The sequence below is a fragment of the Globicephala melas genome, chromosome 4 (assembly GCF_963455315.2).
Source record: "Globicephala melas chromosome 4, mGloMel1.2, whole genome shotgun sequence".
Lineage (NCBI taxonomy): Eukaryota > Metazoa > Chordata > Mammalia > Artiodactyla > Delphinidae > Globicephala > Globicephala melas.
Window position 1 is genome coordinate 12,400,871 of NC_083317.1, and position 23,677 is coordinate 12,424,547.

The 23,677-nt window shown below is 47.2% G+C and overlaps 1 protein-coding gene across 3 annotated transcripts in view; it reads right to left on the minus strand.

Annotated features, from left to right (window-relative positions):
- The window catches only part of EVA1C (eva-1 homolog C), an 83,606-nt gene that overhangs the window by 18,192 nt on the left and 41,737 nt on the right, over positions 1-23,677 (minus strand). For 2 of the 3 annotated variants that reach the window (XM_030880764.3, XM_030880766.3), the window contains exons 4-5: positions 18,238-18,390; positions 2,290-2,433 (exon numbers count right to left, since the gene is read on the minus strand). In XM_030880764.3, coding sequence (XP_030736624.1) covers positions 2,290-2,433; positions 18,238-18,390 — 297 coding nt within the window. The remainder of the gene's footprint in view (positions 1-2,289; positions 2,434-18,237; positions 18,391-23,677) is intronic. The other variant, XM_030880765.3, reaches the window with a different exon arrangement.

Sequence of the window (23,677 nt, forward strand, 5' to 3'; positions counted from 1 at the left end):
CCTACTTTCCCAAACCTCTCAATCCACCCAGTTTGGACCACGTCCTCTAGCGTCATTCGGGTCCGAGTCATTGCCTGCCGCTGTCTGACTGGTCTCTGCTTCCATCCCGCTCTAGCCCACCCTCCACCCTACAGCCGGAGTGGTCCTCTAAGGGTCTAATCATCACCAAATGACTCCCTTACTTAAAACTCTCCAGTGGCACCTCCTCCCAGGACCCTGTGGGATCTGGTCCCGGCCCCTCCCGTGCCACCTCATCCACCTTCCACCTCACCCACTGCCCTCGTCTCCCCCACTCAGCACCTGCCAGCTCACGCCTGCCCACTCCTCAGAGGACAGGGGCAAATTCGCCGCAGAGGAAAGTTCTCTTTGGAAAACGTCTCCGTTCCCCCACCTCCCACCAGCTAAAAGGGCCCCTCCACTGTTATCCTTCCACACGGCATCCTGTCCTTCTCAGAAGCATCAGTTATCACGGTGGGTAACGACACATTTCTCTGGTTATTTGTTTAATGCCCATCTCTCTCCCCCAGCTGATAATTCCATGAGGACACGGACAACGTCTTTTCTTTTTTAACTACAACACGCCCACAGTGTGCTGAACGATTGAATGAGGGAGAGGAAGCTTGGACTGGAACACGTGACCCCTAGGCTCTGAAAGTCCACCTTCTCTTCGCGAAGAGCAGCCTCAGCTGGGAACTGCTCTGGCCTCACCTTGAAGGCGCACCAGGAAATCCACCTTATTTGCAGGTTAATGTCCTGCCCTTCCCTCAACGCTCAGCTGGAGAGGCCTGGAGTTACTAGAACTTCAGAGTGATCTGTCTGGTATCTTGGGGAAACTCAGCCAGAATGGGCTCCATGCTACCCAGAGCTGCTTTACACGGGAGCCAGCATATAGACTGGAGAGCAAATAAAACCGTGCTTCCTGGAATGTGAGTGTGGGTGCTGTTACTGGGTGCCGTTACTCTGGGAATACAATCCTGTAGTCACTGCACTGTGACTATTACAGCTTTGCTATTGCAGAGGACAACGGTTTGAGCTCGGGATAGAAAAGGCTGGGGATGTCACGAAATATTATTGGACCATAAAAAGCAATGAAGTACTGCCACGTACTCCAAATAGATGAACCTTGACAACATATACGAGGTAAAGAAATCAGTCACAAAGAACCACGTATTGTCTGATTCCATTTATATGAAATGTCCAGAAGAGGCAAATCAGTAAAGACAGAGAGTGCTGGTTGCTTTGGGTGGGACTGGAGGGTGAGGGGTGGGTCGGGAGGTGACTGCTGAAGGGTCCAGGGCTTCTTTGGGGGAGTGATGAGAATGTTCTTAAATGAATTATGGTGGGAGTCGCACAATTCTGTGACTCTACTAAGATCACTGATTTGTATGATTAATGGGTGAATTGTATAGTTTGTGATTTATAGTTCAATAAAGCTCTTACCAAAAAAAAAAAAAAAAAAGACAGGCTAGGGGTATCTGGCAGGGGGAAAGGGGTTTCCATGAGCAAAAGTATGGGGTTCTTCAGTTATGATGTTCTTTGCTTTCCCTTTGCTTCTATACGTATTTCAAAAAAAACAAAAACAAAAACAAAAAACACCTCTAAAAACCAGTTCACATGTCAGGATTACAAACCAGAAATCCACGGCACCCTCTGAGGGTAATTAACACCTGATTTTTAAAGGCGGCTCTATAAAATTAGAATCAAATGAATGAGCAATTTCATTTTATTATTTGAAGACACTAGGAAAGCAAAGTGATGCTGTCATGTAACATATTTAATGGCTGTGGGGTAAGCATTTGATCTGTTGGTTTAACCCCGGGGGTACGTCGATAAAACGGCTGTCGGCAGCACAGAGAATTAGTCATTTTACAGCCTGAAGGCTGGGATGGAAGATTAGCTGGGAGTCCAGCAATACTGAGTGAATTTGTGTGACGTACCCATACATTTCAGAGCCTCCTAAGAACCCAGCTTGAAATCATTCTTCTCAGTGACATCCATTTTATCCCATTTGCTTGTTCTTTTCCTGCCCAGCCCGCTTGCTGCCAATCTGATTGCTAAAAGCACTTTTAAAACAAATGTGGACCAGAGACAATTCGATCGCTTATCTGAGGCGAATGTCATAAACAAGGCTAAGGGATAGGAGAAGAGGCTCGCCAGTATCTGGGATGACAGCACAGTTTCAGGGTAGAGTGAATGCAATGGTTTGTTACCGGAAAACTCCTGTTCACATGCTCACCACCTCCCCAAGAGGCAGGGTCTCCAAGCAGCTTGGGGAGGGTGGATTCTTACCACATGCGTAGGCGACGGTGAGGTATTTCTTCACTCCCGGAAGACAGGGGCTTCCGAAATGGTGATTGTTGACGAGAATTTTGCATCTCTGCTTCCCATAACACCTCCTGGATAATACTTGCAAAGCCGAGTAAGACAAGCAATCTGAGAGGCAAAAAAAAATCAAGAACTTCATGTTGGTTGGATTCCACGTATGGCCACCATGTAGCTACTGTTATTTTCTGTAAATAAGGATACTGAGCTGGATCTCACATCTCACGGAGATCGTTTCTCTGATTATTTTCTGTCTCATCAAAGCACCCCGCATGGGCTAGGTATCAATACTACACAGGCAGGCCTGGAAGGGCTTACTTTAATCAGACTGCTCGAACGCTCTGCTGTCACTGGTCGGAAATCCTTATGTATTTTTGAACAAGGGGCCCTGTATTTGCATCTTGCACTGGGCACTGCCCCTGTCTCCCCAGTCAGGTAACGGGCCTCGCATATAGAAGAGGCAAAGCACGCAGAACACTGAATAAAGATTCGTATTTCTTTTGTGAGCGTTACCTCTCTGAAATATTTTAGTTATTGGTTAATTCTGAGAATCCTTCTCCCTGTGTGAGCATAAGCTCCATGAGGACGGGGACTATTTCCATCTTGTTCCTTATCTAATTCCCACAGCCTGGTCCACTGTGGAAATCCAGTAATAACGAATGAATGAATGAACAAAAGGATAGATGGATGAATAAACACAAGGATGTGGTTTTCAGCACCCTGGCACGATGCCATCACAATTAGTAAATATTAATTGAACACGTACGGAGGACAAGGCACTGGGCTAGGTACCGTCTGAAAAACAAGTCAGAAGAAGCCTGCCTTGCATTCGCAGGATGTCGGATGGGGCTGGAGAGACAAAACCCACATTAACCTGACGGCTACTAATGTGAAACACGGAGTGAGTGTCAGCAGTGATTGGTCCAGACAAGAGGTGATGGGGTTGGAGGCAGGAGAAGTTGCCGGGGACCGGAGTGGTCAAGACAGGCTTTATGGAGCAGAGGGGCTTGGTCATGGGAGAAGCAGCATGAATTGGATAGAGGCAGGCAAAGAGAGAAAGGTAGAAACACCAAGGCAAGTGGGCCAGAAGCACTTCGTGGGAGTCTAGGGGCTCAGCGTGAGCTGGAATAGCGGGCGTGGGCAAGGAAGACGCAGTAGATGAGCCGGAAAAGCAAAATGGAGCAGGACCAAGCTACCTCTGAACGCTGAGCTAAAGACTTTGAACTTTATTCTGCAAGCAACAGGGAGCCTAAAAAAATGCCTTGATGCTACTTCCTTTGGGGACAGTGTATGGGATGCCCTGGGAGAGAAAAGGAACCAAAGGCAGGGAGACTAGTTTGGAAGCAATTTTAATAATACACGTTTGGAGGAGTTAAGGGCTTGAAGAGAAGGGAATGGAGAAGAAGAGAATTCTAGACACCTCGCAAAGTTCAGCTCACTATAACAGCTAACATTCTGCCAGGCTCTGCTCTCAGCACTTGTATGTGAACTGATACAATGTTTCAACAACCCCATGAGATAGGTTGTTTATTATAATATCTTATATTTTAGAGAGACTATATATAGGATAGGATATATTATTATGTATCATAAGTTGCTTATATAATCTATAATAGGTTAGTTGATATCTAATAGGTTGTTTATATTACATATATGTTTATATATATATATATATAGAGAGAGAGAGAGAGTGTGGGTGTATATATATATAAAATATCAATTTTGTGAATGGGGACACAGATGTGTGAGAGGTTACGGAACCGCATACAGCTAAAGAATGAGGACAGCAGGGTCTGGACGTGAACACCCGGGAAAGGCCCTCAAGTCTGCAGGTTTAACCTTTTAACCTCTGAGCTCCACTCTTCAGGTCTCCAGTGGGGGGGAGTGAGGGCCCCACTAAGGATGAGTCAGACCTTCAGCCTGGGGACAGAGGAGATGGCGGTGCCACTGCCGTGGACAGGGGAGATCAGTAGCAGTAGGCAGTTTGGAGGACGAGATGGTAAATTCATTAAAATAAAACAAAACAAAATAAAAAACTATTCTGCCTTTCAAAGGGGAAGGACCATTCAAGAAAGTTTTCAGATCCTGAGATGCCCATGGGATGTGCATGCCCGCAGAGCCTGAGGGCGGATGCTATGAAGCTGGTCTCAGGGAGAGCACAGGGGCCCCCAGTCACAGGACTTTTCTTTTCTTGGCTACACCACGTAGCTTGCGGGATCTTAGTTCCCTGACCAGGGACTGAACCCGGGCCGTGGCAGTGAAAGCGTGGAGTCCTAACCACTGGAGCGCCAGGGAATCCCCTCACAGGACTTTTCTTGTGCTGTCTGTTCATGTCTTACAGATGACAAACTCCTCTACCCTGTAAAAACAAAACCCCTGCAGTCCAATCCCGGAAACTGTCTCCAGCCTTATCGCCTTCCTTCACAGTCAGGATTCTGCAAAGGTCCTCCATGCCGGCCACCTCCGCTGTGTCCCCCTCCACCCACGTCCCAGCCATTCCCCAATGTGCCTCTGCCCTCCACACACCCTGACAAGGGTCCCTTCCCTCAGATCACAGGGACCTACCACTGTCCTAGCAGAGAGATGTGGCGGCCCTAATCCTCGCCCATCTCCGGAACTCGGGTGCCTGAACACTCTTGCTGGAGGCTTCCTCCCTGACCTTGGCTGCCTGGTGCCCTTCCCCCCCCCATCTGTCTGACTGCTCCATCCCAGAGACCCCTGCAGGCCTGCTCGCCCCACAGGAGGTCCTTCCTCAGCCTGGGCTCTCTCCTTGCACCTGCACACGCCATCTGGGCCCACGTCCACCTGGACCATCGGAAAACTGAGGACCCGACCGCTTCCAGCTCCCATAATGGATCGCCTTCGCTGTTCCCTCAGGAACCTCTCACTCCTCACGCGACATTCATCATGTTCCCCTCCCCCACCAACACCCAAGCGAAGCAGCCTGAGCTTGCTCTTCCCCCACTTGCTGCTCTCAGTCGCGCTGCGACATCCTCTAGGCAGCCCGGCCAGAAGCCCCGCCTCCCTCCTCCGAGGTCTGATGCTCGGTCCTAGAATCATCCCTCCTCAGTTCCCCGCTGCAGCTTCATCTTCAACCCTGTCACTTTTGCAGGAAATCTTTTTTTTTTTTTTTTTTTTTTTGCGGTACGCGGGCCTCTCTCACTGTTGTGGCCTCTCCCGTTGCGGAGCACAGGCTCCGGACGCGCAGGCTCAGCGGCCATGGCTCATGGGCCCAGCCGCTCTGCGGCACGTGGGATCCTCCCGGACCGGGGCACGAACCCGTGTCCCCTGCATCGGCAGGCGGACTCCCGACCACTGCGCCACCAGGGAAGCCCTCCAACTCCACCTCTTATGTTAACTAGAGATCCGTGAAAGAGTCCAGTTGAAAGGAAGGATCTGTTTGGAAATTCCCTGGAGGTCCAGTGGTTAGGACTCTGCACCTTCACTGTTGAGGGCGTGGGTTCAATCCCTGATTGGGGAACTAAGATCCCATAAGCAGCACGGTATGGCTAAACCAAAAAAAAGGAAGAAAAAAAAGAAAGGAAGGATCTGTGGTAAACACCACAAAGCTGGAAAGACAATGATCTTGAGGAAAGGACAATTAAATTAAATAAATACACACACACACACACACACACATATATACAATATATAAATTATATATTTGTTTATGTAATATGTGTATATATATATTCACACATATAAAAATATATGGACCCTATAAACATATATGTATATATGTATGTGTGTATGTGTGAATATATATGTATATATTTTTGGTGATATATCTAAATGTATGTAATATGTATATCTCAACAAATGGTGAGGAACATTCTTATAAAAGCACTTGATCTGAATATATTCATGAAGGTTCTGATTTATTTTGCTAAGTCCAGTTCCATGATCACTGGAGTGTTGGGCACATAGCAGACACCCAACAATGATATATTTAATGAATGAATTAGTGGACTGGCATGGACGCCAGGGAATGCAAACATCCCATATATCTGGCTTTAGAATGTGTTTGCTCTGTGTGTGTGGGGAGGGGCGGGGTGTGATCCGTGAGTTCAAATCTGTGCTGAGAAAAGCTGCCTGGAGGGGCTTCAGGAAGCTGTCAGCCTCCTTTTGGTCCCTGGGTCAGTTCTCTGCAACTCGCTCTGGCTTGGAATAGATCCATCTTTTTTCTGACTGCTTCTGAATACTCCAGTCTAAAGGAGGCATCTTGCTGGACCTAATCTGGTGCGTTCTTATGAATGAAAGAAAAGTAAACAGAGCAAGTCAAGCAGCCAATGAAGATAGAATGAAATGTTTTAAGTGCCTGAGCATCAAGTACGTCTTTGTGAAGAGTCAAGAACAGTAACGTGAGCAGTGGGTATCATCAGGGTTCCGGCAGGCCACCCAGCGCTCAAATCGGACAACGTAAAGCAAGCTTGATAAAGAGACTTTACAAAGGTGTGGATGGGATGTGAACACCTCGAAGGATGGTGCAGGACCCCGGGGCAAGGAAAAGCTGTGAGATGCTACCACCCCAAGCCTAAGGGGCGAGGGCAATGGCTTCCAGAGCACAAAGGGGGATGCCCCATGGACAGGGCTGCTGCACGGAGCTGGGGTCTGCGGTGGGCAGTCGTGCTGCTTACGGTGCGTTGTGTTGCGTTAGGTTAGCTGCTTTGGTGCCTGGATCTCTCATTGGATGAGAGCTCCTGGAGGGCATGGGAGTTTCTCTGCTGTTTGCCCAGCACCTGGTATCTGCTCAACTCACTGAGACTCTGTGTCCCTCCTGCGTAGCACGAGGAACATCTTTTTCACTGTCTCTCTGTGAGGTTTGTATGAAGCAACTGCGGAAGTCAAAGCCCACATAAATGTGAACTGTTCTCACCAGCTGTCTCTAAGGTCGAATGGAATACCTCCTATGGTTAAAAGTCCAGAAAGTGAAAACAAGCATATGGTACGATCAGACCTAAATATTAAAGTTTAACCTGCAAATAAGCAAAAATTTAAAAACACTGTAAGGAGAATCACCAAGATGGTAACGGGATATTTCTGGCTGATGGGAAAGTTTTTTTTTCCCCTATCGATTTTGAGATGCTTTCCAAGTTTTTGAGTTTACATTGCTTTGAAATGAAAGCGTACAAAATGAACTTTCTTAAAAAGAAAAATAAAATTCATGTCTGGATAGAAGACAGCTTTTGAATACGAGGGTCTCTGGGGCGATTATTTTCAGAAATGTAAATTTTTCTGCAAATGTAATGATAAACTATTCTTTTGTATAACCCAGTTTGCCCCAGAAGCCATGAAAAGTTTACCTAGGAGTAAAAATGTATCCTTTGAATTTTCTTCCAGTTTATTTAAAAAGTTTTTTATTGAAGTATGATTAATTTACAATGTTGTGTTAGTTTCAAGTGTATAGCAAAGTGATTCAGTTATACATATATACGTATATATTCTTTTTCAGATTGTTTTCCATTATCGGTTATTATAATACAAGATATTGAGTACAGTTCCCTGTGCTATACAGTAGGTCCTTGTTGTTTACTTACTTTATATATAGTAGTGTGTATCTGTTAATCCCAAACTCTTAATTTATCTCTCCCCAGTCCCTTGCAGTTTATTTTTATTATTATTTTTCATTGCTTTGTGGACGCACAGGTTCTTCTCTGAGCACATGTATCAGTTGAAAAAAAGAAACCTTAAATCTCAAGAGATCTGAGAATGCACTGTATGATTTCTGTATAAGCCACCTACACTGGGAAGAAGTAACCGTACGAATTATGAAGTTATTCTTAGAAGTCCTATAATAACTACTATTGTTTTTGTCTGTAAACTATTATTTTTTTCTGTTTCAAAATAAAAACATGTTTGTAGTTGAAAACTTGAAAATCACAAATATGCCTAAACCAGGAAAATAAAAATCCCTAGTAAATCCCACTAATAGGAAAAAAAAGGTTAACCTTTAAAGAACATCCTTGTAGTCACTTTTCTATGTTTAAATGTCCTTCCCCCCCCAATGGGATCATGTACATATTACTCTGTATGCTATTTTTTCTCATTTATTAATATATTTGTGAAAATTTTAACATAAGCATCATTTTAAAGAGGTGTAGAGATTCTCACTTCATGGATGTATCAGCTCTATTTACAATACCCTATTGGTAGACATTCTGATGAGTTCCATGGTTTAATGCTATAAAGAATTCTATGTGAAACATCCTTAGAGATAAACATTTGCACACAGGCATGGTAGTTTCTAATTCTTGGAAGTAGATTGCTTTGTCAGAGGGCATTCAAAATGTTAAAGTTTTTGACACACACTGCCAACCCGTTACCCAGAAGAGTTGTACAAATTCATGCTCTTGCCAGAACGGTATAAGAGCCCTGGAAACATTATATTTTCTTAGGACATGTGCCTGACCGTATTCTTTAAGGCTCACAGAGGAAGGGCGGGGGGAAGAGACTCCCATTTGTAAGACGACAATCCTCTTGCACCCAGGAGGTCCTGTGACCAGCGTGATTTACAGAGGCAGGCTTCTGCACTCACAGCTACCCTGGGAGTGAAAGAATTTATCTTGGTGAGAAGGAAAGAAGCCACAGTGTGTTTTTAGGAAGAGGCCCAAGGTAATTCAGGTCCACTTCGGGTCTGACCATTTCCTTGTTGATGCTGAGCTCTGAACCATTGGCAGGATTCTTTTTTAAAAGTGGTTATTTCCCTCCCAGGCTGATTCTGTTTGCACCTCTCTGCCTGGCAAACTACCCTCCACCCCAATACATGTGATAACAAGATATTCAACTTTTTTGGGGGGGGGAGGCTACTGTTTAACAGAAACTGAAGTTAATCGCTCTTTACAACCTGTGTTTATTCAGATAATTAGGCTGGTTGCTCTTAAGAGACTTTCTTGGCAGTGGGAATCCCTGGCACCTTGATCTTTGGCTGAAAAGTCCAGGCCTGCCCACACTTGGCCTTGGGGTGGCCTTAGCCCAGCCTTTGACGTCCATTGTGTCGTTTTTCTCATTCACTTCTTAAGGAAATAGAGTCTCTGGAGCCCACCCAGAAAATGCAGCTGCAGCAGGAAATGACGTCCCATAGTGGAGGCCCAGCGAAGGGAACTTTCTGGAGGCCTGCTTTCCTAAGTTCACGCCCGGTCTGTGGGAAGGTTCTGTGTTAGGATGCTGCTTCACTGGTGTTTCTCTGGAACCAACGCTGATCACTTCCATACCTTTCTTTCAGTTTCTCTTCCACTAGAGGAGCTGTAAGTTTTCGGGTTTTTTTTCAAATTTTTTGGCCATGCCACACGGCATGTGGGATCTTGGTTCTCTGACCAGGGATTGAACCCACAGCCCCTGCATTGGAAGCATGGGGAGTCTTAACCACTGGGCCTCCAGGGAAGTCCCAAAAAGAGCCATCAGTGCTGAGGGGTCTGACTTGCTTTAAGATCTTTCAGAAATTTTGGGTCACCACCCTCAAGAAGAGACACCAGATCTACCTGTGTTTGAACCTGTGTGACGGTAAAATGTCACTTTTTGACAGCTGTGACGGTCAGTCAGCCTTTGTAGTAGTTTATAGGGCCGTGGTAATGAGTACCACAAACTGGGTGGCTTAAACAACAGAATTTTGTTTCCTCTTGGTTCTGGAGGCCGGAAGTCCAAGATGTCAGGAGGGTTGGCTCCTTCTGAGGTTTCTCTCCTTAGCTTGCAAATGGCTGACCTCTCCTGCGTCCTCACATGGTCTTCCCTCTGTGTGTGTCCGTGTCCTGATCTCCCCTTCTTATAAGCAGTCATGTTGGATTAAGGCCCTCCCATATGACCACGGTTTAACTTAGTCACCTCTTTAAAGGCCCCATCTTCCCAGACAGTCACAATTCTGAGGTACTGGAGGTTAGGATGTCAACACGGGAATTTTACGAGGACACAGTTCAGCCCGTAGCAGCCTTCAAGATGGCGCCCAATGGTCTCAACCTCCTGGAATTCACACCCTTGTGTAGCCTCCTCCCTCAAAGAATCAGCTGGTCTGTGAGACCCATAGAGTTGGGTGGAGGTGACGGTGTGTGGCTTCCATTTGCTCTTCTGCATCTTGGGCTTTGGGAGAAGCCAGCTGCCATGTCTCAAGGACACTCAAGAGACCTATGTGGGGAGAACCAAGGTCTCCCACCAACAACCTGCACCAACTTGCCCGCCATGTGAGTGAGTCACCTTGGAAGTCCAGCCCTCAGATGACTGCAGCCCAAGCCGACATGCCAGCTGCAACCATGAGACACCATGAGGCCCTAAGCAAGAACTTCCCAACTAGGGTATCCCAGAATCCCTGCCCCACAGAAACGGTGTGGTAATAAATGTTCATTTTTGTTTTAAGCCATTAAATTTGGGAATATTTTATTACTCTGCAATAGAAAACAAATACAGTAGATGCAAACTATTACATTTAGAATGGGTAAACAACAAGGTCCTACTGTATAGCACACAAAAGTATATTCTGTGATAAACCATAATGGAAAAGAATATAAAAAAGAGGGGTTTTCCTGGTGGCGCAGTGGTTGAGAGTCCGCCTGCCGATGCAGGGGACACGGGTTCGTGCCCCGGTCCGGGAAGATCCCATATGCCGCAGAGCTGCTGGGCCCGTGAGCCATGGCCACTGAGCCTGCGCGGCCGGAGCCTGTGCTCCGCAACGGGAGAGGCCACAACAGTGAGAGGCCCGCGTACCGCAAAAAAAAAAAAGAATATAAAAAAGAATGTCTACCTGTGTATAACTGAGTCACTTTGCTGTACAGCAGAGACTGGCACAACATTGTAAATCAACTATACTTCAATTTAAAAAAATAAAAGAAAAGAAAACAAATACACATTGCTGGGGAAAGAAAATCCTAAAACTACAGAAGTAGCTTTGGGACTGGGAAGTGGGCATAGTTGGGAGGACCTTGAGGAGATGGTTCAAGTCCAAGGGCCTTGAAGACAAGCCCAGCATCAGTAACCTTTGCGTCCTGAGCCAAGTGCATCTTCAAGGCAGAGCTTCCCAACTTCAACAGTGAATGCAGGGACTTCCCTGGTGGCGCAGTGGATAAGAATCCACCTGCCAATGCAGGGGACACGGGTTCGAGCCCTGGTCCGGGACGATCGCACATGCCGCGGAGCAAGTAAGCCCGTGCGCCACAACTACTGAGCCTGTGCTCTAGAGCCCGCGAGCCACAACTACTGAGCCCACGTGCCACAACTACTGAAGCCTGTGCACCTAGAGCCCATGCTCCACAACAAGAGAAGCCACCACAATAAGAAGCACATGCACTGCAACGAAGAGTAGCCCCCCACTGGCCGCAACTAGAGAAAGCCTGCATGCAGCAACGCAGACCCAACGCAGCCAAAAATAAATAAATTATAAAAAAGACAAAACCAGTGAATGCACACAGGTACACTGAATGCATCTCCTCAGGCCTCCAGGCTTCCCTTGGACTCTTGATTTTGGGTATGGGCAGTGCCTCCCTTTACCCCTCTGTGCCATGCAAATATAATTTTCTGTGTGTGATGACGTGGGAAGACTGGGAAGCCCTGTCCAAGGCCAGGGTGTGGTGTGTGACCAGCGCCTCACCATGGCTGCGCCTGCCCTGATACATTCCAGATGGGACCAGCTTAGAGTATCACCCATAGAGCGTGGAGACTCTGTCTGCCCTCCTCCCAGCCCAGACCCGGAGGCCTTGCCGAGGACAGCATGAGTCCCCTCATATCCTTGGGGATGTCCAATAGAAGCTTGGGTCCCGCTATGGGAGGTACTGATGGCCAGGCCTTGGGCAGCCCTGAGGATGCTTGTGGGAACATGATGCCGTCACACCATGAATGTGGGGACCACATGTACCTGCCCGACTCCCACCAGGGGCGTCCCCCTCTCCACCACCACTCAACCCATTCCCTTTGAACTTATCCTATGTATGAAGCACACAGACGCAACCAGCCCTATATAGCAAACCTGGACTACTAGTTCAGAAAAAAATATACCGTGGCATGGGAAACGTCCAGCAGAAAAAAATGTATAAAGGGTTCATATCTTTACTCTGTCTTGAGCTCATAAAAATTAATGGAAAAAATAAAGATCTCAACAACAACAAAAGGACAAAGGCTAGAGACACAGTGTGTGCAAAGCACAAATGCAATAACCACAAACACAAGGGGAAAGGTTCAAGGTCATTCATAAACAAAGAAAAGCAAATAAAAAATATACAGAAAGGCCACTATATACCTATTAACTTGGAAACATGAAGAAAAATCATACAGAATGCTGCAAAAATTGCAGGGAAACCCACAGTTCTACGTCACTGTTTATGCACATAAACTGGTATGAAAAGGTTTTGGAAAGACCTCTGGTGGTACATGGGAAGAACTGTAAACATGCCCATGCCCTCCTTTGGAATAAAACTTCTGGGAATTTATCCCAAGGAAATAAACCAGAGGAAAGAAAAAGCTACAAGCACAGGTTCCTTACACATTGTTTATGATATTTAAAAATCAGAAACAATGAAATAGGGACTTCCCTGGTGGTGCAGTGGTTAAGAGTCCGCCTGCCAATGCAGGGGACACGGGTTCGAGCCCTGGTCAGGGAAGATCCCACATGCCGCGGAGCAACTAAGCCCGAGCGCCACAACTACTGAGTCTGCTCTCTAGAGCTCGTGCTCCGTAACAAGAGAAGCCACCGCAACGAGAAGCCCTCACACCCCAATGAAGAGTAGCCCCTGTTCTCCGCAACTAGAGAAAGCCCTCATGTAGCAACGATGACCCAATGCAGCCAAAAAATAAATCAATTAATTAAAAAAAAAAAAGCAATGAAACAGCCACCAGGGAATGGGTAATTAAAGTATATATTGTATCCCTTTAACAAGAGAGTGATTGACTTTGTCAGGAATTCACTGGTCATGTGGAAAACCACCCGTGACATAAAGTTAAATTTCAAAGCAGAATTCAAATGTATCTACTTCAGAATTGCCATTATGTAAAAGTTGTTCTCTGCTCATCATACACCAGGACTTGGAAGAGATCCTGAAAAGAAAAATCTTTTCATTTGATGGGAAAAATCTGTGGCTGAATCTTTCTCTTATTTCTGTTCAATACAATGACGGTGCTTGTGCAGAACAACAATCATCACAACAATTATCTTTTAGAAAGAAGTGGAAATGCTCTCGCTGGGTATCTGCGTGCTAACGCCCCGCTCCGCCCTGCTTTCTGACCGAGTATGCGGGGCTGCCCTGGGTACCCAGACCCTGAGCTTGTGGGGCTGCACCAGACTTTAGCTTATATGCAAGAGGAAAAGCACACACATCCCCTTTCAGAGGCCCAAGGTGAGACCCGACCACTTGGCCTTTAGGCAACCATCCTCCCAAGTTCATACCAGGTTCCGGGGTTAAAAATAAACAGCCCTTTCTCCTTCTTCGAAGCGCTGAGGCCCAGCTGCAGTAATAACTTAGAACTGAGAGCAGAGATCACACACCGGTGGCCCATGGACCGGATGTGGCCCGTAGGCATGTTTTGTTTGGCTTGCACGGTGTTTTAAAAGTTGGAAAATTTCACATTAAAAAAAAAATTCAGATTCCCAGCATCTCATGAGAGGTTGGAAGCTGTGACAACACCAGGCCCACATTCCAGGCCGGCAACCATCCACCCGCCGGAGGCCAGTGTGGGTGCCTCACTTAGGAAGGGGGGCTCTGACTCATTCACAGGGCTCGAGATTCACACGGGCACCTGCTCTGTGCCAGGCTCTGCTCTGCTTGCTGGGAATTCCACAGGAAAAAAGAGGCATATCCTCTGCAGTGCTGGCCTTCTCCAGGTGAGAGAGACCATATGCACATAAGTGACTATTTCCACGTTATGAAGACAATCAAATGGGGACAGCTCGAGTGGGATGGCAGGGACAAGGTGCCGTGCTGGCAGGCTGCCTCGGAGAACCTCTCTGAAATGACATCTGAGTTGATTCCCGAATGACGAGACGGAGCTGGCCATGCAAAGATGTGGGGTGAGATTCCAGGCCAGAGGAAGAGCTTGTGCAAAGGCCCTGGGGTATGAAGGAGTGTGGAGTGCTCCAGAGGTAGTAAAGGAAGGAGAGACAGATGCACCACAGCTGGGAGACCGGGTTTATTCTACAGTAGACAGAGTGAAGGGCTTTAAGTGGGGTGGGGGGATGTGATCTGATTTGATTTAAATAAAATCCCTCTGACTGCTAAGTGAAGAAGGGGCTCAGGGAGGGTGTGGAATCAAGAAGCGAGGCCGGAGACCAGTCAAGAGGCAGCCCAGATGGTCCAGGTGAGAGAAGCCCTGAGTGGGCTGGGAGCAAACAGTCTGGATACTGGGTACGGGGAGAGTCCACAGGACTTGCAGACGCAGCGGATGGGAGACAGGGGGTCAAAAGAGGGTGCTTTTTAAAGTGGGTGATATTAAAGTGTGTTTATATCAGAGGGAAAACTGATGATTTTTGTGGGGCGAACACGCCAAATTCAGTTTAAAACCCTTACGTACAGTTTACCTGGGCCAAGAAGTGGAGTATTTCTTAGTCTTCAGTTAGATCAAGAAACTTCACCAGCACAGGCAGCCAGGGGTTCATATTCCTGCACACATGCACGGTTCTGCTCTTAAGTGCTAACCCGAAAGGTGAAGCCAGAGGCCTCCACGTAAGGCTGTGGGACAAGATGAACGGGGACCCGAGACGGTGAGGTGAAGGGCACACGAGATGGTGAGATGAAGGGGGACCCGAGACAGTGGGCGGAAGGGGGACCCGCAAGGACCCTTTCATTTCCCTTGGACCCCTTCGCACTGCAGAGCCTGGGGCCAGTGGATCTCTGGCATTTGGGTGGCGCTTCATGAATGCAGTGAAGAGCTTGACCCTCACCCTCACGGGCACTCAAGGGGCCATGGGCAGAAGCACGCAACTGCGAGGGGAGGGTGGGAAGGGGGAGAGGGATGGGCAGGCTGTTTATTTATTTATTTTTTTGCAGTACGCGAGCCTCTCACTGCCGTGGCCTCTCCCGCTGCGGAGCACAGGCTCCGGACGCGCAGGCTCAGCGGCCATGGCTCACGGGCCCAGCCGCTCCGCGGCACGTGGGATCTTCCCGGACCGGGGCACGAACCCGTGTTCCCTGCATCGGCAGGCGGACTCTCAACCACTGCGCCACCAGGGAAGCCCTGGCAGGCTGTTTTTGCCATGTGACTTGGCCAGGGCTCAGGATTTAATAACTGAACAGCCAAGCAAGGGGCACAGTCTCCCATTCACAGCCCTTTCCTGAGTCAACAAGGCTTATTCACAGCTGACCTGAGGATTCCCTGAACTCTCTATGGAAACCTGTCTTTTAACCACGGGGTCTGCTAACGTTTTCTTTGGCTGATGACCTTTCCCTGTAAACCCAACTCCCATCCAACCTCCCAGGAACCTAAGGCAGTGACGTACGGAACGTCAGTCATTCAGCCTGCACACAGATCTACCTACCTGGCTGACCAACTTCTGCTCAAAAGAACTCCTAGGATAGATGTTACTTATTGCTGTCTCCCAAAACACACATGGCTAAGCTGGACTCAGTGAGCCCGAGAAATGGGATGTCCCACACTGATATTAAGAAGTGGAGTCGCTTTCTGTCGAAAGAGATCAGATCACCAAGGGTGCCTTGTCCAGCTAAGCAAACCAGATGATACAGGGAGCCCCTGCAGGATGTTCAGTGATCAGATTTGCCTTTTAGAAGGTACCTCTGGCCACCCAGGGGAGAAAGCCATGCCTAGGGACAGGGGGACTCCTGCGATGACCAGGCAATGGTCCTTTGACCTAACGCAGCAGCAGGAACAAGGGAAAAGGGGGTGGAGACATTGTGAACACGGGGAGATGTTATATGGGAGGGAGAATGGAGTTTCCAAACTCACAAGTCACTTGCTGGAGCACCGGGCACTATGCACAGACAGCAGGAGCCACCCTCACGAGGGTCTCTCTGCCCACGTGGCAGGCAAGCCTGTTAAGACGGGACCTAATTAAGAGCGGCCGGATGCCCACTTCGGCCTGCTTCTGCTGTCTGCCTCGGCTGTCCTTCAGACGACCTTCTACCTTCCCTGAACGCTGGGCGAGGGGCCTCGGAGACACGTGTGACACGTGTTCCTTGTGAATTGCTTTTTGGTTCTGTCTCCAGCCTTGCCTAAGAGTGTGCCTGTGTAGCTAGGTCACTTTACATTCTTTTTTTTTTTTTTTTCAGATCCAAGATATTAGTTATGTATAAACTTCTTTTTTAAATTAATGTTTAATTTCACATGTGATCCAGGAATCGATTGCAGCAATTTAACACATTAAGGAGCTCATTTCAGGTTTGATGAATAAAGTGCAACTTCTTGGGCCGTTTCACAATTGGTCTGTTCTCTCTGGTAACACGGTGGGTGGAGCTGAGGCCGTTTCACCACCACAGATTGGGGTGTGTGATGGTTAATTTCATGTGCCATTTTGCCTAGGCTACAGTGCCCAGTGGTTTGGTCAGACACCAGTCTAGATGTTATTGGGAAGGTATTTTTAAGATACGACTAACCTTAGACATAGAAAATAAACTTATGGTTACTAAAGGGGAAAGGGGGGGAGGGATAAATTAGGAGCTTGCGATTAACAGATACACACTACTATATATAAAATAGACAAACATCAAAGACCTACTGTATAGCACAGGGAACTATTCAATATCTTGTAATACCCTATAATGGAAAAGAATTTGAAAAAGAATACACACACACACACACACACACACACACATATATACATGTATAAGTGAATCACTTTGCTGTACACCTGAAACATTGTAAATCAACTATACTTCAATTTAAAAAAAAAGATATGACTAACAGTAAATCAGCAGACTTTGAGTAACGCAGATCACCCTCCACAACGTGGGTGGACCTCAACCAATCCATGGAAGGCCTTAGGAGCAAAGACTGGGGTCATCTGAAAAGGGAGTTCTTCTCCAGGCCGCAACATAGAACTTCTGCCAGGGTTTCCAGCCTGCTGTCCTGTGGAATTCAAACTCAAGACTGAACATCAACTCTTATCTGAGTTTTCAGACTGCCAGCCTGCCCTGCAGGTTTCAAACTTGCCAACCTCCACAAATGTGTGAGCCAATTCTTTAAAATCAGTCTATCTATCTATCTATCTATCTATTATCTATCAATCTACCTATCATCTATCTATCTATCAATTATCTATCAATCTACCTATCATCTATCTATCTATCTATCTATCCACCTATCTCCTATTGGTTCCATTTCTCTGGAGAACCCTAATAATAACAGAGGGTGACTTTGAAGGGTGGAGCTCTCAGGTGTGTCGGGTCATCATCTTAGCTCCAAACTGCGGACTTCTAAGAATGACTCACTGAGCTCTTCTCCACCCTGAACATAGCCTCAGGGCCTTAGCATGGGCTCTTCTCCCCGCCTGGACGCCGTCCCCAGGACCTGCAGGCTCTGCCCCTCCGAGTCTCTGCTCAGCACACCCATCAGTCCACAGCACTGCGCCTCCCTGCAGCACCCTCCGCGTGCTCTCCGGCCTTCCCTCCCTCCCTCCCTCCCTCATGTGCTTTTCCCTTTAATGCTTATGGGCACCGGAAGTGCGACACATTAGCTCGTTTATTATCTGCTTTCTCATCCACTGCTGGAAGGTCAGCTCCAGGGAGACTCTGTGCTGGTCGCTGATGACTCCCCCATGCTTACAACAGGCCCTGCATACAGCAGGTGCTCAGTAAACACTCGGTGTAGACTAACTGAACAACAGACGGATTCCAGAATGTGGGGCAGAGGGAGACAGGACCCTCGGGGGTGGTTTCCCCCTGCCCTTGACTTTCCCTCTAGTCCAGGTACCAGCCAGCGCGTGGCCTCCTTCCTTAGGGACCGGAGCCCTAATCTCCGACAGCACCCTGACAACAGCCACATAAAGACACATACCAAAGGGGGGGAGCCACGTGGCTTCCGAGGAGCAGACGTCCCTCTCCTGGGTCTTCCTGCCATAGGTCGCTGAGTAGATGTTGAGAAACTTGGACTCGTGGCAGTGCAGTTTCAGCTCGTGGTCTTCACACACAGTTTTGTTTTTTAATTCATCTGAAGCAGAAACAAAAACAGGTGGCACCATCAGCTTCCTCAGAAGGAATCAGAAAGCACTGCCCACGCCCCGGCCAGGTCCCATCCCCCGGGGGCTGCACCCCAGGAAGGGGAGAGTCGGGATGGTCCTGCCTGCCATGGGCTCTCTGACCCTGCAAAATCCTCTGCAGGAAGAGGGTCAACAAGTGCAAAGACCCAGGAATTACCCTAAGGACCAAACGGAGGAGGAGAGATGCCAGGGTGAAGACAGCAGGGCTCCCTGGGCTAGGTCCTGGGCCAGGCCATAAAGGGAGTTTCTCTCTCTCCCCACTTGAGGTCCCACGTTCCTTAATCGAAGGGAGCCTCTTCTCAAATGCCATACTGGGACTCACACAGGTAAATACCAGGAATTACCTGATGGAAGATTAAGTTCAGGAGAGAGTCCAGCTAAACAGCACCACCCAACTTCGTAACGTTCTAGTATTCCGTTCGTGTATTTACAAAGAGAAAGAGAAATGATGGGAAAGTAAATTATGTCCTTGTCTAGGCAAGGAAAAAAAGCAAGGCATGGTGTCTGTGAAGGATCGCTCTTTGAAACAACAAGGTCCTACTGTAGAGCACAGGGAACTATATTCAATATCATGTAATAAACCAGAATGCAAAAGAATATGAAAAAGAATATTGAAAAAAAATAAAAGAATCCCTCTTTGAAGAGGTGTGAAGAGTTGGCCCCAAGTCTGGTGATCCAGGAACAACGAGCCCTTGTGCTGGCGTGGGTCCTAGGAGAGGACGAGTCCAGCTTATAGTCTGTTCCAAAGAATTCAGGAAAAGTTTATGTTTATTCCGTGCACCACAGTGACACTTCCCTTTGCAACGTCATACAGAGTTGACATTATACATGCGCCCTGGAGAAAATATAGTTCGTTGGTTTTTTTTAAAAGAGTGCCCCCAAAACCATTCAATTGACTAAAATGTCTTAATAATGATTTGATTTTTTAAAGTAATAATACTTAACACTGCAGACACAATAGAGTACCTAACGTATGATTCTAGTTCTGTGAGCTATCCAGAAAAGGCAAACCTCTAGAGACAGAATGAAGATTAGGGGTCTTCTGAGGCTGAGAGCTGGGGACACGAAGTGACAATGGCAAATGGACACAAGGAAATAGTTTCAGATGATGGAAATATTCTATTGCTGGACTGTTGTGGCTGCACAACTTCAGTACGTCTACTAAAACTCATTGAATTGTACAGTTAAAATGGGTGAATGTTTTGCTATGTAAATTACACCTCAACAAAGACATTTTAAAAATAACAATAGCTGATGTTTACACCTTCTCTGAACTTAGGCCTTGTTCTGGATCTTTAAATGTATCAGTGAACTTACTACTCCAAGCAGCCCTTCCGTGAGCCCCTCTTTACATCCTGTGCATGTTGTGTTTCAGATCTTCAGAAATCACTTGTAGGAGTGATTCATAGATACTGGATGCTAACTTTTGAACTTTGGTCTCTTACATGTTATAAATGTCTTTTCCTAGCCTCCCACTTATTTTACACCTTGCAAGATAAAAGCAAAGCAAAACATAAAGGGGACCGTGGTCATTTCTTTGCATGTGGGGTTCTCTCCCTCCCTCACCCAAACGTTTGTATAAGAAAAATCATGAAAAAATGCTAGCCCCAATCTATCACCCCAGTCCTAGTTTTTTCTACTTTGAGGCACATCTTTCAGCCAGACAAGCATTGGTGTCAACAGCAAACGAGAGCTAAATTCCATGAGCTGCTCAGGGTGTCACGGGCTGCCTAGGACGGGAAGAAACAGAAAGGAAAACTAGCCCACACCCTCCATCACCCTCACAGTCAACCTGTCTTTCACTTCTCTCTCCCATTCATGTTTTTGTTCCACTTTTCTTTCCTGGATGGGAGGTATAGCCTGATCCCCTGAAACCAAAGTTTTCCAATTGTCATTTGAGGTCATGAAATTAATTTGCTGAGTTGTGATTAAAATTTTAAAAAATAAAGAATAGTTCAGAAAACATCAAAGTGCATCACGCAAAGTAAGGATAAACCGTAGTTTATAAAAGATCTTTTCAGTTGAGCGTGCGTTATGTAGGGCCAAAATGTAAAATGTTTTTCTCACTCGGGGTTGTGATCAAACCAATCTGAAATTCCCTGCAGAAGAAGGCGTGAGCAGTAAACAACAGCGCAATGGTGGCCGGTGGGACCTTCACACCCTGGAATCGCTGATGCTTAAGTCCCAAACTTAAAACATGAAAGAGAATAATTTCCTAATAGAAATGCCACCTTTCGGTAACTTGTAAATTCCCATGCCTCTCTCCTGAAAACAGAGACGTAGCAGTGAGGCCAAATTTTTGAACTGCTTGAAGGAAACATTTTAGGATCTCAAGATTACCATCAGCTCTGGCGCTGGAAAACTTGGGCAATGGTTCTTTAAAACATGATGATGGGAAGATTCATGAATGAAAGGTGCAGAGCAGAAACCAGGTTACAGATGCTCACAGAATCCTCACAGATGCTCATCATTCTCTTTAGTATGTGAACATAGTTGAGGACCCATCAGAGGAGGGAGAAGTCAGGTGATGACTAAGCAAATGTCTAGGAGGCCCTTTACCCACTCACTGGAATCTTAATATAACAGTTTAAACTTAGAGCCAAGAAAAGTTTTGTTTCCTTTTTCTAAATAAAAAGAACACTGTGTCTGACCTTGACATTGGAGGGTTTGATTTCGGTGAGTCATATCCGCACTGGTATGAGTTTTTCAGTGCTTTTCATGAGTAAACACCAAATCCCACCAACTCCGAAATATTGCCTGACTTCAAAGGTCCAGCGTGAGCAACGGCCTTTGACGCAGAACAGAGGGCCTAGGAGACACACCAAAAGAGCTCAAGTACCCTTCCAACTAGAAGAATACCAAAAATGCTAAGAATTTTTGGTGAACTGCCTTCCATTGGCAGAGCTTGCCAAGAAGGAGAAGGGAGAACGCAGGACAGAAAGCAAGCCTTATCTCTGTAATCCGGAAACTTTTCAACAGGAATGGTTTCTTTCTTTTTTTATCAGAATTTAAAAAAAATTAGATGAGCTTTTTTAAGGCATGTCACGAAATGCATTTAGTAGGCCCCATCTCTCTGATTTATTGAGACACGTTCGCGAAAGCTTCCAGCCTCGGTACCAGCCAAACTCACCCAGAGTAACAGGACACTCCCATGTAAGGCCTCCAGTGATTTCTGTCCCCAGAATATGGGCAAATCATCTCCTGGAATGGAGGGGCCTGGGAGCGTCACATTATGTGCTTGGAGCTTAGCGCTGTGTGATGTTGAGTCCTTTGGTTCCTTGGGGGTGTACTAATTCATTGTCACCTAAGAGTGACATTTCTGGGTTCTAAAAACAATGGGACCATTAACATAATTGCTGCTTTTCTTAGAGAACTAGAATTTGTGTTAGAGCTGGGTTAGCGTGTGGGCGGCCTTCCAGAAACGGGTTGCCAACATCTCTGTGGGTTCGGACGGTTGACCCAGGAGCCTGGGTAGAGGTAGAACCACGACTCTGCTTAAAGGACAACAGCAACAAATTCTCTCGCCTAAGTAGAGGTCTTTGTGTGCCATGCATTCCTCTTTAGCAACGCATATGGACTTCCCAGGTAACGCAGTGGTTAAGAATCCGCCTGCCAACACAGGGGACACAGGTTCGAGCCCTGATCTGGGAAGATCCCACATGCCGCGGTACAATTAAGCCCCTGTGCCACAACTACTGAGCCTGTGCTCTAGAGCCCGTGCTCCGCAACAAGAGAAGCCACCGCAATGAGAAGTCCGCGCACCGCAACAAAGAGTAGCCCCCGCTCGCCGCAACTAGAGAAAGCCCGCGTGCACAGCAACGAAGACCCAAAACCGCCAAAAATAAATAAATTTATAAAAACAAACGAACAAACAAAAAACGATGCATAGACACATCTGCATATCAGCAGTGGCCTTCCAAAGATGGGCATGTGGAGTGATCTGCCATGATGCGAACATGTTATTATTGACATTATTTATGACTGCCAGCGCATGGCAATGTTAACATGCAGACAGATACTTGGTCTCTTCTATTGTGTTTTTAAATTCTCAGCAGACAGTGCACCCTGCTATTGCCTGCACTCAGGGCAGACCGCACCCCCCTGCACCCCCAGCCATTGGTATATCACTGCCTTTCAGTCATTCACATCTTTAGCAAGAATTATTTTAATCTGCCTCTTGGAATAATAGCTACCAATCGCTGAGCTCAAGTCCATGACAGGTGCTGTGCTAAGCATTTTACGTACAGCACTGTAATTTTAGTCTTTAAAACAGCCCTAGGTAGAGGGTGCTTTATCTTCATTTTATAATTGAGTTATGGTGCCTCAGAAAGTTTCCCTCCACTGCCCAAGGTCACACAGCAGCTCCACAGCAGACAGGAACATGAACCCTAAATTCAAAGACTCACTGGAACCAAAATTCTCTGAAGGGATGATATTTAGGGAGGAAGTGAAGCATGGCACACGATCGGGGAAAAGAAGATTCTAGTGAGGACTGTTGGTACAATACTCTCCAAAAAACAAACATACAAGTAAGCCCTGATTTGTAGCCTTAGCCAATTTCCCCGGTGTGAGAACTTCCATCAGGGCAGATTTCACTGCACACAGGCACGGCTGGGAAGAGATGGGAGTAACTGGCTCTCACGGTAATAGCCGGCTCCATGCGCACCTGGGTGCAGCCGTGGGGGCTTTGGACCATTAGAGTGTTATGCAGGGGCTGGAACTGGGGCCATGGAGAAGAGCCTCAGGAGGTGACAGGGTTGCAGAAAAAGAGACAGGAGGGTGCGGGGACCTCACTTCCACCCCTACTTCATAGCAGCAATAGGTGCTGCCACCTAAACGGCAGTGCTTTAGGCCCCCAATGTCCGGGTCACACGAGGGGCTCTGGTTTCTTTTATTTATTTATTTTTGGCTGCATTGGGTCTTCGTTGCTGTGCACAGGCTTTCTCTAGTCGTGGTGAGTGGGGGCTACTCTCTGTTGTGGTGCGTGGGCTTCTCATTGCGGTGGGTTCTAGGGTCACGGGCACAGTAGTTGTGGCTTGCGGGCTCAGTAGTTGTGGCACGTGGGCTCAGTAGTTGTGGCACGCGGGCTCAGTAGTTGTGGCTCGCGGGCTCTAGAGCACAGGCTTCAGTAGTTGTGGCTCGTGGGCTCTAGAGCACAGGCTCAGTAGTTGTGGCGCATGGGCTTAGTTGCTCCACAGCATGTGGGATCTTCCCGGACCAGGGCTCGAACCCATGTCC